Below are 16,324 nucleotides of genomic sequence, written 5' to 3'. Positions count from 1 at the left end.
TCCCCCAGTGAGCCTTCTTGCGCAGACTCTGTGCAAAGTCAGGGAGGACGAGGAGCAGGTCCTGTTGGTCGCTCCGTATTGGCCCAACCGGACTTGGTTCCCGGAACTAGTGCTCCTTGCGACAGCACCTCCCTGGCCCATTCCTCTGAGGCAGGACCTCCTGACTCAGAGACGGGGCACCCTATGGCACCCGCGTCCAGACCTCTGGAAACTCCATGTCTGGTCCCTGGACGGGACGCGGAGGTTCTAGGTGACCTACCACAAGCGGTAGTTGACACCATCACTTCCGCTAGAGCCCCCTCTACGAGGCGCCTCTATGCGTTGAAGTGGAACCTGTTCGTCGATTGGTGCTCTTCCCGCCAAGAAGACCCCCGAAGATGTTCGATCGCTTCTGTGCTTACCTTTCTACAAGATGGGTTGGAGCGAAGGCTGTCTCCCTCCACCCTCAAGGTCTATGTTGCCGCTATCGCCGCTAATCATGAGTTCGTAGATGGAAAATCTCTAGGTAAGCACGATCTGATCGTCAGGTTCCTTAGGGGAGCGAGGAGATTAAATCCTCCTCGTCCTCCCTCTATACCCTCTTGGGACTTAGCTCTGGTGCTTACTGCACTACAGAGAGAACCCTTTGAGCCTCTGCAGTCAGCCGAGTTGAAAATCCTGTCGTTAAAGACTATACTCCTGATTGCGTTGGCCTCCATCAAGAGGGTAGGGGACCTGCAGGCATTTTCGGTCGACGAATCGTGCCTGGTGTTCGGGCCCGGTAACTCTCATGTGATCTTGAGACCCCGGCCTGGATACGTGCCCAAGGTTCCCACTACTCCCTTCCGGGACCAAGTGGTGAGCCTGCAAGCGCTGCCTTCGGAGGAGGCAGACCCAGCCCTAGCTTTTCTCTGTCCCGTCCGTGCTCTCCGGACTTACGTGGACCGAACGCAAAGCTTCAGGACCTCAGAGCAGCTCTTCGTCTGTTACGGAGGACAGCAGAAGGGAAAGGCTGTCTCCAAGCAGAGGATGGCCCACTGGATAGTGGACGCCATCGTCTTGGCTTATCAGTCCCAAGACGTGCCCTGCCCGCTCGGGTTAAGAGCCCACTCCACTAGGGGTGTTGCCTCTTCCTGGGCGCTGGCTCGTGGCGCCTCGCTGACAGATATTTGTAGAGCTGCGGGCTGGGCGACACCTAACACGTTCGCTAGATTCTATAGCCTCCGTGTAGAGCCGGTCTCTTCCTGTGTGCTCACTTCCCATAGTCAGTAACACCGAAGTACCCGTTCCAGTGTCGGCTTGCTGCGCCATTCCCTCCCCTATGGTAGACGGATGCGTGCGCTTATTCTGCTCCAGTCGAGTTCCCCGGAACGGCGAACCCTGTTGAGTCCTCCGCAACCCGCGGCAGTCGGACGTGGCGGAGCGTTCGACGCCAGGTCTAACACTCGTATGCATTGGTGGAACTTGTGTTAGGCTGGGTTCCGTATGTAGTGACCCCCACGGCGGTCCCATATGTGTATTCTTCCACGGTACGGCTCCCTACGGCGAGCCCGTGTCTTTCCCTCGGCAGAGCTCCTCTGCCGTCTCAGGTTCGTGTTGTCTCCCTCCTAATTGACCGGGGCCACCCCTGAGACTTCCGTATGTTGTGCTGCCCACGGCCAGCCCATACGTGTATTCTCCACATGTTAACTCCCTCTGGGCATGATGTGGCTTCCGCAGCTGCCTTCACAGGCACGCTTTCCCAGCGTTATCCAATACAGTCAGCTGAGTGGGTCTTGCGGAACAGCAGCTTTGACTCTCCCTGCGTGAACCTGCCCGCCCGCATCAGATCGGGGTCTGTGGGGCTCATCGCTGGGCGCTGGAAGTGGTAGTAACTATGGCGTTTTCCATAGGGGATCCCAATTCGTCGGTACGTCCGACGTACGTCGAACGTGACCGACTGAATGGGAACGTCTCGGTTACGTATGGTAACCCTCGTTCCCTGAAGGAGGGAACGGAGACGTACGTCCCGTCGCCACAGTTGCTGTACCATCACTGCAGGTCGAGCCACTACGTGTGGCTCCTCAGTGAAAAACAGCGTGCATTCGCTCTCGCTTCCTGTTTATACCCGCGGCGCGGGGCGGAGCGCGAGATGCAAATCTCGCACGCCAATTGTTCATTGGCCGGTTCTAGATAGCTCGAAGCTGATAGGGGCTCCCAGAAGTGATCCCAATTCGTCGGTACGTCCGACGTACGTCTCCGTTCCCTCCTTCAGGGAACGAGGGTTACCATACGTAACCGAGACGTTTCTAAGGGTGCGTTTACACGACAACGGAGTACTAAAAACGGAAACGTTATTCCTTTGCTTTTTTCGTGTACAGACGGCAACGTGATCCCTGTTCACACGGATCCGCGAAAACACTAAAAACGCTGTATTATTCTGCCGGGCCAGTAGATGGCGATGGCATGTTGTAAAGAAACACTACAGACTGAACACATAATACACATGTGTTTGACGTCACCGTTTTCTCAAATTAGCTTTTTTGTACCGCATTGTTCCGAATATAAGATGACAACCATTTTTTTGTATTGAAAGTATGGTAAATACTGGTAAAATGTACCACCGAACGCATTTTGCCATACCATAAAAATAACCTGTAGCCCATCTGAATTATAACAATTAGGCCACCCATCTCATAGTGAAAACCATGTAGCCTGCCAACATTTCATTAACAGTAGAAGTGTAATCTGGGTACCGGCTTACGTTTTAAAATCACGTACAGGGGAAGTTTCTTCCCGTCAGCGAGGCACGCAAGCATGACAGTCCGACAGTAAGCTTTTCTCGAATTCGCGTCTGTTGTGAAGTAAATGTCACACGCGAATGAAGCGAGTAAACTCTTTGTGCGGATAGCGTGATTTATTTGCGTCATTCGCATCCGGTGTGAACGCTACATTAGCATTTTTAGTGCTCGTGATCTTCTAACATTATACTCGGGCACACCGTAGTTATCGGCACACTTGTTTTACGCATATTTGGCGCCACCTGTTGTTGCGGATGTATTAATGACATGTACAAGTCTAGACCCTGAATATAAAACGAAAAAAAAAAATTCAGATGTGAAAGAAACAAAACATCGTCTTATATTCGGAACATTACGGTAGTTTACACAGAGACAATAACAGTATCGTTTTCAAAATCTTGCGTTTTCAGGCATGCAGCATTATACAAAAATAGCAGGCAAAGTTCACAGACGATTTGATTGACAATGGATTTAGACTGTTTTTGATATTAGCATGTTGCTAAGCTAATGACGCACTACTCTAATAGGCATGGAAATACAGCACACACTAAGGGTGTGTTAATAACCCTATCATCCACCCGGCGCAATGTGACGCCAGACTCTGCGCAAGAGTTTTCTGCTAGTTTAGCCTGACGCAGTTTTCATTTTCACGTCCAGCTCCACATTGTTCAAATAGCAAATGCACTCGCGCCATCTGTTCACCCATGGGCGTCTGGTCTGAAAACCAGGTGTGTTCAGTCTTTCTGCTTGCAAATCCCACCATGTGAATAGCGAATCCACCATGGCACGAGCGCAACTGGCTTTTAAAGGGAACACGTTACTCCCAAAACACACCCATGACTTATTAAGAGACGAGCGCAGAGCGTTTTTTCCGTCGTTAAACAAGCAAAAGTGGATTCGGACACGCCATAAGTGCAGCTGTGCCTCAGTCCATGTGAATAGGGCCCATATTTCTCGGCACACTCGTTTTACGCGTATTTGGCGCCACCTGTTGTTGCGGATGTATTAATGACATGTAAAAGTCTAGACCCTGAATATAAGACAAACACGTTTTTTTCAGATGTATATGTAAATTCGAAACAATACAGTAGTTGGAGACAATAAGGGTATCATTTTCAAAAACGTGTGCTTTAAATCCTGTTTTCTAAAGTTTGTGTTTTAGACCCTCAAAACATGGTTATTGTGTAAATGAACGGCCAAATGCATAAAACATTTTTTTTTTTTGCATCCTAACTGCAGTGGCACCTCTTAAGTAATTAATTTGGAACACTGCACAAAGGCAGTCATTAAATACTATGTATATATATATATATATACATACACTGAACAAAATTATAGACGAAACACTTGTTTTTGCCGTCTTTTTCTTGAGCTGAACTCAAAGATCTAAGACTTTTCTATGTACACAAAAGACCTATTTCTCTCAAATATTGTTTGGCCTTTTATTGTGTCCAGCCTAAGGCACACCTGTGCAATAATCCTGCTGTCGAATCAGCATCTTGATATGCCACACCTGTGAGGTGGATGGATTATCTCGGCAGAGGAGAAGTGCTCACTAACACAGATTCAGACAGATTTGTCAACAATATTTGAGAGAAATATGTCTTTTGTGTACATAGAAAAAGTCTTAGACCTTCGAGTTCAGCTCATAAAAAAAGAGGGCAAAAACAAAAGTGTTTCGTCTATATTTTTGTTCAGTGTATATAAATATATATATATAATTTAATATGCAACATTATACAAAATGCTTTTGATTGATAATGATAAGAAGATTTGATTGACAATGGATTTAAACTGTTTTTGACATTAGCATGTTGCTAAGCTAATGACGCAATACTCTATGAAAATGGAAAAACATAGCACACACAAATACTATTTTTATACTTTTCAGTATTAAATAACATCTTTGTACATGATGCCTTAAGGTGATGATACACGGGGCAACTTTTTGAGCAAAAAACGGGCAACCAGGTGAGACACAGGGCTCACGACCGATCTAAAGTATCCAGATAGAAATGTGATGCCCATTCTCAAATAGGAAAGTGCCCAATCAACATTGCTCAAAAAAGTTGCCCCGTGTATCATCCCCTTTAAAGTTTAAACTGCTGTCAGTAGACAGGCATTGAAACTGAGCTAATATATTCAATGGGGTTCAAACGCTTTTGTTGTAATGAGCAATGGGTTTTATTAGCATGATCTGAAAATGATCCAAAGCTCCAAAGAGCATCACACTATTTTGCTTATTTGATTATTGAAGTGCAGAATCTCAAATATTTCTTGTTCACCTTATCCCTGTCCTAACCAGATGCAACGGACGCCACGACACGGGAAATATAAAGGGTCTCTTTTCCACGTTACAGGACTATATTTTAGAAATGCTTCTACAGAAACATACAAAGTATGACAATGATAATCTCATGATTATGTGCCTTATTTAATGTTTAATTTAATGCGAGTTTGAATATCATTTTGCATGACCTTTATAGCCATACTGAAAGCGACACTGGATGATTTAACTTGGACCTTGAAAAGGAATTAAAGGAACCAAGAACATAAACTGTGAACAAATTAGCACACTCAATGACAAAGATTGTTTCAGTCACTCAGTGTGTATTTTAATAATGTTAAAATTGTGTAATATTTATGAATTTGATTATGTGCTTATCAATTTGGTTGTGAGTGCAGAGCCCTTGCAGAGAGACTCCGCCCACACTCTTTTCTGATTGGCTGTGGTGTTGGATGGATATGGTTGTGAGTGCACTGCGCTTGCAGAGAGACTCCGCCCACACTATTTTCTGATTGGCTGTGGTTTTGGATGGATTTGGTTGTGAGTGCATTGCGCTTGCAGAGAGACTCCACCCACACTCTTTTCTGATTGGCTGTGGTGTTGGATGGATATGGTTGTGAGTGCACTGCGCTTGCAGAGAGACTCCGCCCACACTATTTTCTGATTGGCTGTGATTTTGGATTGATTTGGTTTTGAGTGCACTGCGCTTGCAGAGAGACTCCACCCACACTTTTTTCTGATTGGCTGTGGTTTTGGATTGATATGGTTGTGAGTTCATTGCGTTTGCAGAGAGACTCCGCCCACACTTTTTTCTGATTGGCTGTGGTTTTGGATTGATATGGTTGTGAGTGCACTGCGTTTGCAGAGAGACTCCGCCCACACTCTTTTCTGATTGGCTGTGGTGTTGGATGGATATGGTTGTGAGTGCACTGCGCTTGCAGAGAGACTCCGCCCACACTATTTTCTGATTGGCTGTGGTTTTGGATGGATATGGTTGTGAGTGCACTGCGCTTGCAGAGAGACTCCGCCCACACTATTTTCTGATTGGCTGTGGTTTTGGATGGATTTGGTTGTGAGTGCATTGCGTTTGCAGAGAGACTCCGCCCACACTCTTTTCTGATTGGCTGTGGTGTTGGATGGATATGGTTGTGAGTGCACTGCGCTTGCAGAGAGACTCCGCCCACACTATTTTCTGATTGGCTGTGGTTTTGGATGGATATGGTTGTGAGTGCACTGCGCTTGCAGAGAGACTCCGCCCACACTATTTTCTGATTGGCTGTGGTTTTGGATGGATTTGGTTGTGAGTGCATTGCGCTTGCAGAGAGACTCCGCCCACACTATTTTCTGATTGGCTGTGGTTTTGGATTGATATGGTTGTGAGTGCACTGCGTTTGCAGAGAGACTCCGCCCACACTCTTTTCTGATTGGCTGTGGTGTTGGATGGATATGGTTGTGAGTGCACTGCGCTTGCAGAGAGACTCCGCCCACACTATTTTCTGATTGGCTGTGGTTTTGGATGGATTTGGTTGTGAGTGCATTGCGCTTGCAGAGAGACTCCGCCCACACTATTTTCTGATTGGCTGTGGTTTTGGATGGATATGGTTGTGAGTGCACTGCGCTTGCAGAGAGACTCTGCCCACACTCTCTTCTAATTGGCTGTGGTTTTGGATGGATATGGTTGTGAGTGCACTGCGCTTGCAGAGAGACTCCGCCCACACTCTCTTCTAATTGGCTGTGGTTTTGGATGGATATGGTTGTGAGTGCACTGCGCTTGCAGAGAGACTCCGCCCACACTTTTTTCTGATTGGCTGTGGTTTTGGATTGATATGGTTGTGAGTTCATTGCGCTTGCAGAGAGACTCCACCCACACTTTTTTCTGATTGGCTGTGGTTTTGGATTGATATGGTTGTGAGTTCATTGCGTTTGCAGAGAGACTCCGCCCACACTTTTTTCTGATTGGCTGTGGTTTTGGATTGATATGGTTGTGAGTGCACTGCGTTTGCAGAGAGACTCCGCCCACACTCTTTTCTGATTGGCTGTGTTTTTTTTGCGTTCCGTAGTCGTGTCGCATCTGGTGTGAATAGATAAATAGCTTGTTGCTGGAATCTTATTGCATCTGGTTAGGACATAGTGTTGTGTTTCCAAGTATCTCTAAGTTTAATTCCAGATTTTCAGTGTTGTCTAAGACCTTTGAACCCCACTGCATTGTTTTGTACATTATGTGCTAATATAAAAAGGTGACAAAATGTGTACTTTACTGTATAAAATTCTGAGTCTGCTAAGAGTAGCAGACGGTTTTGATGCTCACCCAGAAGAGGACGGTGGCCCCAGACAGCATTGAGCGAGCACACTTGCTTGTTAGAGGTAAATAGGGCTCCATCTCCTACACAGCAAGCAAGCAAAGCAGGGATCATGAGCAACCACCACCACACACCTGGGACAGCAGTCCTAATCTAGCACTGTACTAGTGCCATCAGTGTCCGCACTGCTGTCTACGAGGACTCTTCCTGTTTCTAGTCAGATCTCTACAATCAGATCAATTCTACGACTAGCTGGGATCACACTGCGAGCAGGTCGCTAATGCTATACACACACTCACACACACGTCAAACCAATCTGTTTTCGTCCTGTGCCTGCCTTACCCACAAGACCACAGTGGCCCAGCACAGGATAAACCTGCCTGCTTTATCAGCTGGCGTCTGGTCTAGAACCCACTCCTGCTCCTATACAACACGAGCAAAGCCAAACAAATACATATTATCTGGTTTCTCAGTTGGCTGTTGGATAATCTAACCTTGACTTCCAACTAACCTTCTATTTGAGAAATGACAACACTCTGTAAACAATATTTGTGCCCATTTTCTGTCCATTTAACATATCATTAGATGCCATTTTTACAAACCCAATCCAAACTGATTAAATCTGACTGCATTTCAGATAAACTAGTTCTCAACATTAATGAAATGATGTCTTGTGTATGGAAAACTTCATAAAATATGGGCTGAGACAATTCGATTTGACCAAAGACCTTAATGCAGTACAACATACCGTCTCATTTTCATCTCGCGCTAAATGGCATCTACCCTGACTAATGGGTTCACCGTACAACTAGTTAAACCTTTTATAACTAGCCTAGTAACCTTACGCTACATTATGTACAGTTGAAAAATATGATTAGCTAATATAAAATCTGCAGAAAGAAGAGATAAAACAATGAAGAACAGCTGCAATATAAGTGAGACAAACATTTCAATTCAGGGCAAATTGTGAAATTCAAGAAAATCTTGCAATGAACATTTACAGTATGAGCAAACAATAACAATTCTCTGTGGAATGAAGAAAAAAAAAAGTCAGTTGCATAATAAACGGCCAAATGAATCAATCATTATACTAGAGTTGTATACTAGAGTTCCTCATTCATGGTCCCGGAGAGCCGTTTAGTTCCAGCACACCTGAATCAACTAAACAAAGTCTTTGGGTTTGCCTGAAAATGCAGGCCAGTTGAACTGCAACTAAACTCTGAGGGTAAGCGGCTCTCCGAGAGCAGGAGTGAAGAACCCTGCTCAACACGATCACATCTCTGGGTCAACGGCTCATTCGGTGGATATGCTTACTTGTGTAACGAGGTTGAGCTTTCGACTGGTGCACTTCATCTCGTATTCGGGTCTGAGCTGCAGCTGTTGTTGCTCTTCCTCAAAGTCCACCAGATCCCACTCGTACTCCAGCCGGGCCTGACGCCGCTTCCAGAACTCCAGGAACAGAGTCACTGACACCAGAGAAAAGCACAGATCAAAACATCCATCTGCATTCATGAGGAACTGCACAATACAGCCTGGAAATTTACTAAATATGTGTCCTTTCATTGATGGTTACCATAACATTGATGGCTTTTACGTAACCAGATTTTTGTAAATGTGGATTGTATGTAGTAATGAAAACAGATCAATGACTGACAACATCATTCATATTTTCATAAGTATCATCCATTAACATTAGAGTAAAAGGGAATATTAAACATTTATCAAACAGGGCTGTCACTAACAATTTTTTTGTTAATCGAGTAATCGGTTGATTATTTTGACCAAAAGTGAACACTAGCCTTTAAAATGATTTAAAATGCATATGAGGCCATAACAAATGTGACAGTCACGGAAAGTAGGGACACAAGTCGGTTCTGGGGCATTTTTAGTTATTCACATATTCTGAAAGTGTAGTCTCCAAGCTTTCCAACGATGTGTAACACATGGAAATCTGATAATATTTGGAGAAGTTGTGGCCATTTGAAAGTAGGCACTCAAAAAAAGCTTAATAGGGAGAAAATGACCTCTAAAGATTTTGCCGTTCTCACCTGCTGGGAGTGACAATAGGGCTCATTTACATCTCATTTAGATAAGCCACACCCCCTGTAAAGCTGCATGGTTGCATAGCAACGACAGACCCAACGGGATGCATTGTGTAGCATTAGGACTTTTTGAACAGGATTCTGTGATAACCGTGATAACTTTGGTCACTGTAATCATGAAATGAAATGTTCATGCCATTTCATCTCTAGTTATGATCAACTATGATAAACTAAAATCAACTATAATTATGTGTTTTTATGGTATAATATGCAAAGTACAATTTTCTATAAGAAAAAAATATAGAATTCTATATATTTTTTTATATTTATTCTATATTTTGTTCTTTTCTCTGACATTTAAGGGTAACACAGGCCTACAAAGACTCTTTTAGGTCTAAAACAGTTTGGATAGTTGTTAATACAGCGTTCCCACAGCTTGGTTAACTTCAAATTCAAGAACCTTTCAAGGACTTTCCAGGTCCAGCTTTTTTTTTTTGCATTTATTTTTGGCCATATGACAGAGGTCTGATATTCTATTTGTAATATTTCTATTCTAAAATGATCTGATATTAACTTTTGCATGGATTTTATTGAAAAGAGCTTAGGCTCATGTAACCAGTCTATTTTTGCAATATTTCACGGTGTGTCTGTGAAACGCTGAGGTACCGTATAGTTTTGTGCGCGCGTGAACATCATGGCAACGTACAACACAAAGTACCTCACGCGGGAAACACTTAACGTAACGCGTAAATGCAAGTAACAAATGTAAATCAAGCATAGTCCACGAAGTGTTGGCGAAATAACACATTATCGGACCGGAGAGAATAATATGGAATTTCTTCCAGAAAACTTCTTGGACTTTCAAGGACCTGTATGTATGTTTATTTTCAGTCATGTCGTTGTACACAGCCCTCTCTATCTGCACAAGGGAAAGATGATCGTGTTGCTTCTTTACTGCTTCAGACTTTCTGTCATCTGGGAGGTTTGCAGTTCGTATCAGCTGCTCGTTATTGCTTTAGCACTGCCAGCAGAGATCTGTGTGCGGCCAGCCATCAGGGTTGCCAGGTTTTCAAAACAAAACCCACACAATTGCTACTCAAAACAAGCCCAATCGCGTTTCAGGGGGGCTTCTCCGGTAATAATCGCATTTGGGGGGTAAAATATGTGTTTTTTGGCATGGTTGCCTACTACAATTTGCATTCCCGGGGCTAAATATCACATAATTGGGCTCACTTCAACCCGCGGACATGAAAAACAGCCCGCGGCAACAGTGTTGAAGTAGCCCAACCGTGGACTTGGCAACACTGAGCCACGCTTCCCTTGGAGGGCGGGGGCAATTACAAAAGAAACACGCCTCTGCTGCATGCTAGAATCTCCGAAAAACAAGCCGATTTCAACCTCAAAGTGTACGCTTTTAAATATACTGTTATCTCAAACATGGAGAGGCTTCTTCGTGATCTCAACTAACAGATTCTGCAAAAAAGCGAAAACCCCCAATTTTGAAAAAAAAAAACCCCGCTTCTTTCTCATTTTGCTTGAAAGTTGCTGCCGACTTGTGTCCCTACTTTCTGTGACTGGTCACAAATAGGTTCAAATAAAGTAACTTAAGCAGGTAATCATATGGTTTAATTGAATAACACTGTTAAAATACTTAAAGCTAGATTTACTAACAGCTTGCTCCAGCGCAAACCCACTTTTGGCGTTATAAAACTACAACCCCAAATCAGAAAAAGTTGGGACAGTATGGAAAACGCAAAAAAAAAAAGAAGAAGTGATTTCTAAATTTACTTTCACTTGTATTTCATTGCAGACAATATGAACACAAAATATTTCATGTTTTGTCTGGTCAACTTCATGTCATTTGTAAATATGCATCCTTTCCTGTCATTCAGACCTGCAACACATTTCAAAAAAAGTTGGGACAGTAAAGCATTTACCACTTTGTAATGTTGCCGTTCCTTTTCACAACACTTAAAACACGTCTAGGGACTGAAGACACCAAGTGATGAAGTGTTTCAGGTGTAATTTTGCCCCATTCTTCCTGCAAACAAGTCTTAAGGTGGGCAACAGTACGGGGTCTTCGTTGTCACACATTCTCTATTGGAGACAGGTCGGGACTTTCTTCTTTGGTCCGGAGCACACGGCGTCCATTCCTCCCAAAAAATACCGGAAATACTGATTAATCTGACCACAGTACACGTTTCCACTGTGTGATGGTCCATCCCAGATGCCTCCGAGCCCAGAGGAGTCGACGGCGCTTCTGGACACTGTTAACATAGGGCTTCCTTTTGGCACAGTACAGCTTTAACTGGCATTTGTGGATGTAACTACGTATTGTGGTACTTGACAAAGGTTTGCCAAAGTAGTCCTGAGCCTATGTGGTGATATCGCTTATAGATGAATGACGATTCTTGATGCAGTGCCGCCTGAGGGATCGGAGATCACGGTTGTTCAGCTTAGGCTTGCGCCCTTGTCCTTTACGCACTGACATTCCTCCAGATTCCTTGAATCTTTTAATTATGTTATGCACTGTTGAATGTGAAATATCCAAATCTCTTCCTATCTTTCTTTGAGGAACATTGTTTTTAAACATTTCAATAATTTTCTCACGTATTTGTTGGCAAACTGGCGATCCTCAGCCCATCTTTGCTCCTAAAGGATTAGACCTTTCTTGGATGCTGCTTTTGTACCAAATCATGATTACAATCACCTGTTGACATCACCTGTTTCAAATCACATCATTTTTTAGCCATTTTACCTCATTACTAGCCCTATATTGCTCCTGTCCCAACTTTTTTTGAAATGTGTTGGAGGTCTGAATGACAGGAAAGGATGCATATTTACAAATGACATGAAGTTGACCGGACAAAACATGAAATATTTTGTGTTCATATTGTCTGCAATGAAATGCAAGTCAAAGTAAATTTAGAAATCACTTCTTTTTTTTTTTTTTTGCGTTTTCCATACTGTCCCAACTTTTTCTGATTTGGGGTTGTACTATCAGGATTTACTCAGGACACGCAGTGAAACATTAGCGCTGGAAAGGCGTGGAAAAAACTACAAAAATTACAAAGAGCTAAAAAAGCTCTTTACTCACCCCATATTCCCATGAATATCGCAAAGAACACCGTGGCCGAGTTGTCAAACAGATACGATTGCTAAAAGGCAATGAGATTGAGAAGGTATGACTTTACATCAATGAATATGCAAAAAAACATGCGCCATAAAAAATATGTTGTTTTTTCCTCACCCATGAAGAGCTGCAGGTTGTGCTGAGCTTCCAGTAGCCACATTTCTTATCACAGAGCGGACACATGACAATCTGCCCACCAATGGTCTCATTACAGATCTCTTTACTACAGGAGACAAGAAACACTCTTCCTGTGAACACTTGTGTCTTAGGCTTCAGTGTGCTTCCCAAATCTCGCAGCACTGCCACAAGAGGCTCACAGGGTTTCTGCAGGTTTTGTGAAGGTACATTTAAAGACCTTTTCAAGACCAATTAATGAAAATTAGAACAAAAAAGGAATACATTGAAGGGAACCTAACAATAAGTCAATAAGTTCTCTAAATGTAAATGTCTAGGAAGCACACAATGAGTTGTATTAGCAACACTTCAAGATCTTCATAACTTTTTAATACATCTTACCCCCCCAAAAAAAAAAGCTTTAAAGTTTGAGATAAGAAATCTTGTGATCTTGTGAAAGTGATTTTATTATTTAAACAAGAACAAATGTCTGCCAATGGGTTCAAAAAAAATCTACTTGATTTAAATGCAAGTAATTTTCATACCCATTGGCAGATATTATTTTTTTTATTATAGTTTATTCTGTTTACATTTTTTCTGGACTCTGTTTTAATGGTTAAAAAATTACATTGTTCAATGATTTATCAAAAAGCATGTCTAATTAACTGAAATCGTGAAACAGGCAATTTAACAGAGCACTTTATTAAACGTTTGACCATTAGGACAGTTTGAAATGTGTTTTTCCCCTCAAATTCCGTTTGACTTTTTAGCAAATACGGTGTTTTTTGGATTCCATTTTAATGCTTTAATTACATTTGAATAATCAAAAGCAAGTCTAATTATTTTAATTCATAAACACAACTTAATACATTAATGTGCTCACAATAATAGGGCCCTATGAAATAAATTTTTTTTTTGTGTTGTGTATATTTTAATTGAATCAAATGAAGGCATAAAACCTTTTAATCAAAAGAAAATTAAATAAATTATTACATTTTTGTTGGCAAATAAAGTGCTGCTCAACAGAGGTTTACGGCTAAAATTAAAACATGAATAAAATAGTGTGATAATTCCTTTAAAAATACAGTTTGAATAATAATTGTATTATTAGTAGAAGTTTTATTACATTAAGACCTACATTCTACTGTAGAAGGTCTGAGCCATTCATACACACAGAACATGCAAATAGTCCTCATTTAATGCCTTGACATTGAATTTAAGACATTCTGCTCCAATTTAAGACATTTATAAGACATTTCTTAAATTGTGGAAGGTCAAATTGAGACTTGTTTAAGACCTGCGGAAACCCCGTTTTCAGTTTTCGAGCCTTATCCTCACCTCCAGATGTTGTTGTCGAAGGTGGCCAGACCATAGATGAAACAGAGTAGACCAACGACCGCGGCGTAAGACAGCATCTCGGTGTAGAAACCCAGCCAAGCGAAGTAAATGCCGATCTTCTCTCCATAGTACTTCCTTTGGTACAGGAAGCATAATATTCAAAGAAAGTGTCCATCCACTTGCTCAAGAGGTCAGCAACAGTAACATGCATCACATTCTCTATATCTAATAACCTTTTATTTGAAAAGTTGATTTTACGTTTTAATATAAACATTTTAGTAGATATATGGCTGTTTATCACTTTGTATTGTTATACATGGTGCATAAATGACAAATTACATCCGTCCTTGTGTTCATTTAGTGAAAAACATGTAAAAACAAATGTCTTGATTTGAACTATTTTCAAAAATCTGGATTTTAACTGAATATCAAAACCACTCCCACATCTGTAATTGGTCAAACAAGCAGGTAGCTCCGCCCCCACACTCACACTATTGTTCGAATATTATAGTTGACCTATATTTGTCTTTAAGCTGGGGTAGAAGTTTTTCAACACATTCAAACATTTAATTTTAACTTAAAAAAAAAAAACAGCATCTCGGTTTCTGCGAGAAACCCAGCAGTATTTATGCTATTATTTTACCTCTTTTCAGACGAACGTGATCATCTCTGAGCTCCGCCATAACTTCCGCTAAGTGAGGTCAAAATACGAGCGTGGTCATAGATATATCAATCGTAGATGCCTCATTCTACTGATCCGTGCAGGTGCTAATGAGGCATCTACGTATACATTTATGCTCGTATTTTGACCTCACTTAGCGGAAGTTATGGCGGAGCTCAGAGATGATCACGTTCGTCTGATAAGAGGTAAAATAATAGCATAAATACTGCTCGGTTTCTCACAGAAACTGATCGTTTGGCTAGATAAGACCCTTATTCATCATCTGGTATCGTTTAAAGCCCTTTGAAGCTGCACTGAAACTGTCATTTGGACCTTGAACCGTTTGGAGCCCATTGAAGTCCATTATATGGAGAAAAATCCTGGAATGTTTTCATCAAAAACCTTAATTTCTTTTCGACTGAAGAAAGAAAGACATGGACATCTTGGATGACATGGGGGTGAGTAAATGATCAGCAAAAGTGTATTTAAAAGTGAACTAATCCTTTAAGTTTCTTCTCGATTGAAAAATAAATAAATAATAATAATAATGGAAACAGCCTAAAATACATTTGAGACCTAATACATAAATAGTGATGTGAATCTCAAATATGTCAAAACACCGAAAATGTCATTTTTAGCTGTATTTCCGAGCCTATTTTGAACAAAGGAAGTTAAATATAAAGCAAGGCCGCGGTCGGTCTCACCGTATGAGGTTGAGCGGCTGCTCCTTGTAAAAGCGGCTGAAACGGGCCCAGTGTTTATACAGGGAATAGCGCTCGCTCTCACAGTTAGCATCACGAGACCTGGTCCAGTACCTACACTACAAAAACACACATTAACATAAACATTAGTGCTTTTCAATGGAGCAAAACCAGAGAAACAGCTCCTCAATAGGCTTTCCCATGTAAAAGACCTACGTCATGCAGAGGGAAGGCAGCTGTGTAGGTCCCATTGTTCAGAAGCCTCTTAATGCCCTTCTTATCCTTGTCATCTTTACTGTATGGAATTCGGGAAAGGATGTAATACACCTACATGGAGAAGAACACAAGCCAAGCCTTCATTACAGGGCAGTTCCTTAGTAAAAGCTGTGTCTACTGAGTTTAGTAAGACCATGATGTAATGGAGAGCGTTTAATATTATGGAATGTAATATCTTTATACATATGTAATGTCAAATATTCCTGTGGAATTAAAAAATGTATTAATGTAAATAAGGGCCAAGCACCGAAGGTGTGCGTTGGCACTTATTGTATCCGTTTGCGTTCTTCTACTTCCTCTCTTGAGTCTATGGCAGTCCTTAGAATCGCTTGCGGGAAAGTTATGAGATTTGGCACACTTATAGAGGACAGTCTGAACTGTCACCACAGCAAATTTGGAGTCTCTAACTCCATCCCTCTAGCGCCACCAACTGTCCAAAGTTGAACTGAAGTTTATGCTAATAACTTTTGAACCGCAAGGGCTCATTTTCCATCATTAACTTTTTCCCGCCATTTTGAATTCCTCCAAGGCTGTTGCTCCGATTTTCACGGAAATGGAACGCGCCGATAAAATGTTATGAAATTCAAGTTGGTTGTTCAAGTGCTAGTGAATATCAAAAACACTCCCACATCTGTAATTGGTCAAGCAAGCAGGTAGCTCCGCCTCCAAACTCACACTATTGTTCCAAGCCTTTATATTATAGTTTTCCTATA

At 42.1% G+C, this 16,324-nt stretch overlaps 1 protein-coding gene across 2 annotated transcripts in view; it reads right to left on the bottom strand.

Annotated features, from left to right (window-relative positions):
* Positions 1 to 16,324, bottom strand: part of ano5a (anoctamin 5a) — an 87,539-nt gene that overhangs the window by 16,266 nt on the left and 54,949 nt on the right. For both annotated transcript variants that reach the window (XM_079809345.1, XM_079809344.1), the window contains 7 exons: positions 15,552 to 15,662; positions 15,339 to 15,454; positions 13,974 to 14,108; positions 12,639 to 12,744; positions 12,486 to 12,546; positions 8,661 to 8,812; positions 7,355 to 7,429 (listed from right to left, as the gene is read on the bottom strand). In XM_079809345.1, coding sequence (XP_079665471.1) covers positions 7,355 to 7,429; positions 8,661 to 8,812; positions 12,486 to 12,546; positions 12,639 to 12,744; positions 13,974 to 14,108; positions 15,339 to 15,454; positions 15,552 to 15,662 — 756 coding nt within the window. The remainder of the gene's footprint in view (positions 1 to 7,354; positions 7,430 to 8,660; positions 8,813 to 12,485; positions 12,547 to 12,638; positions 12,745 to 13,973; positions 14,109 to 15,338; positions 15,455 to 15,551; positions 15,663 to 16,324) is intronic.

Source organism: Gobio gobio, assembly GCF_949357685.1.
Source record: "Gobio gobio genome assembly, chromosome: 25".
NCBI classification, from domain to species: Eukaryota; Metazoa; Chordata; class Actinopteri; order Cypriniformes; family Gobionidae; genus Gobio; species Gobio gobio.
The sequence above is the reverse complement of the archived record's forward strand: the minus strand, read 5'-3'. Positions and strand labels throughout refer to the sequence as shown.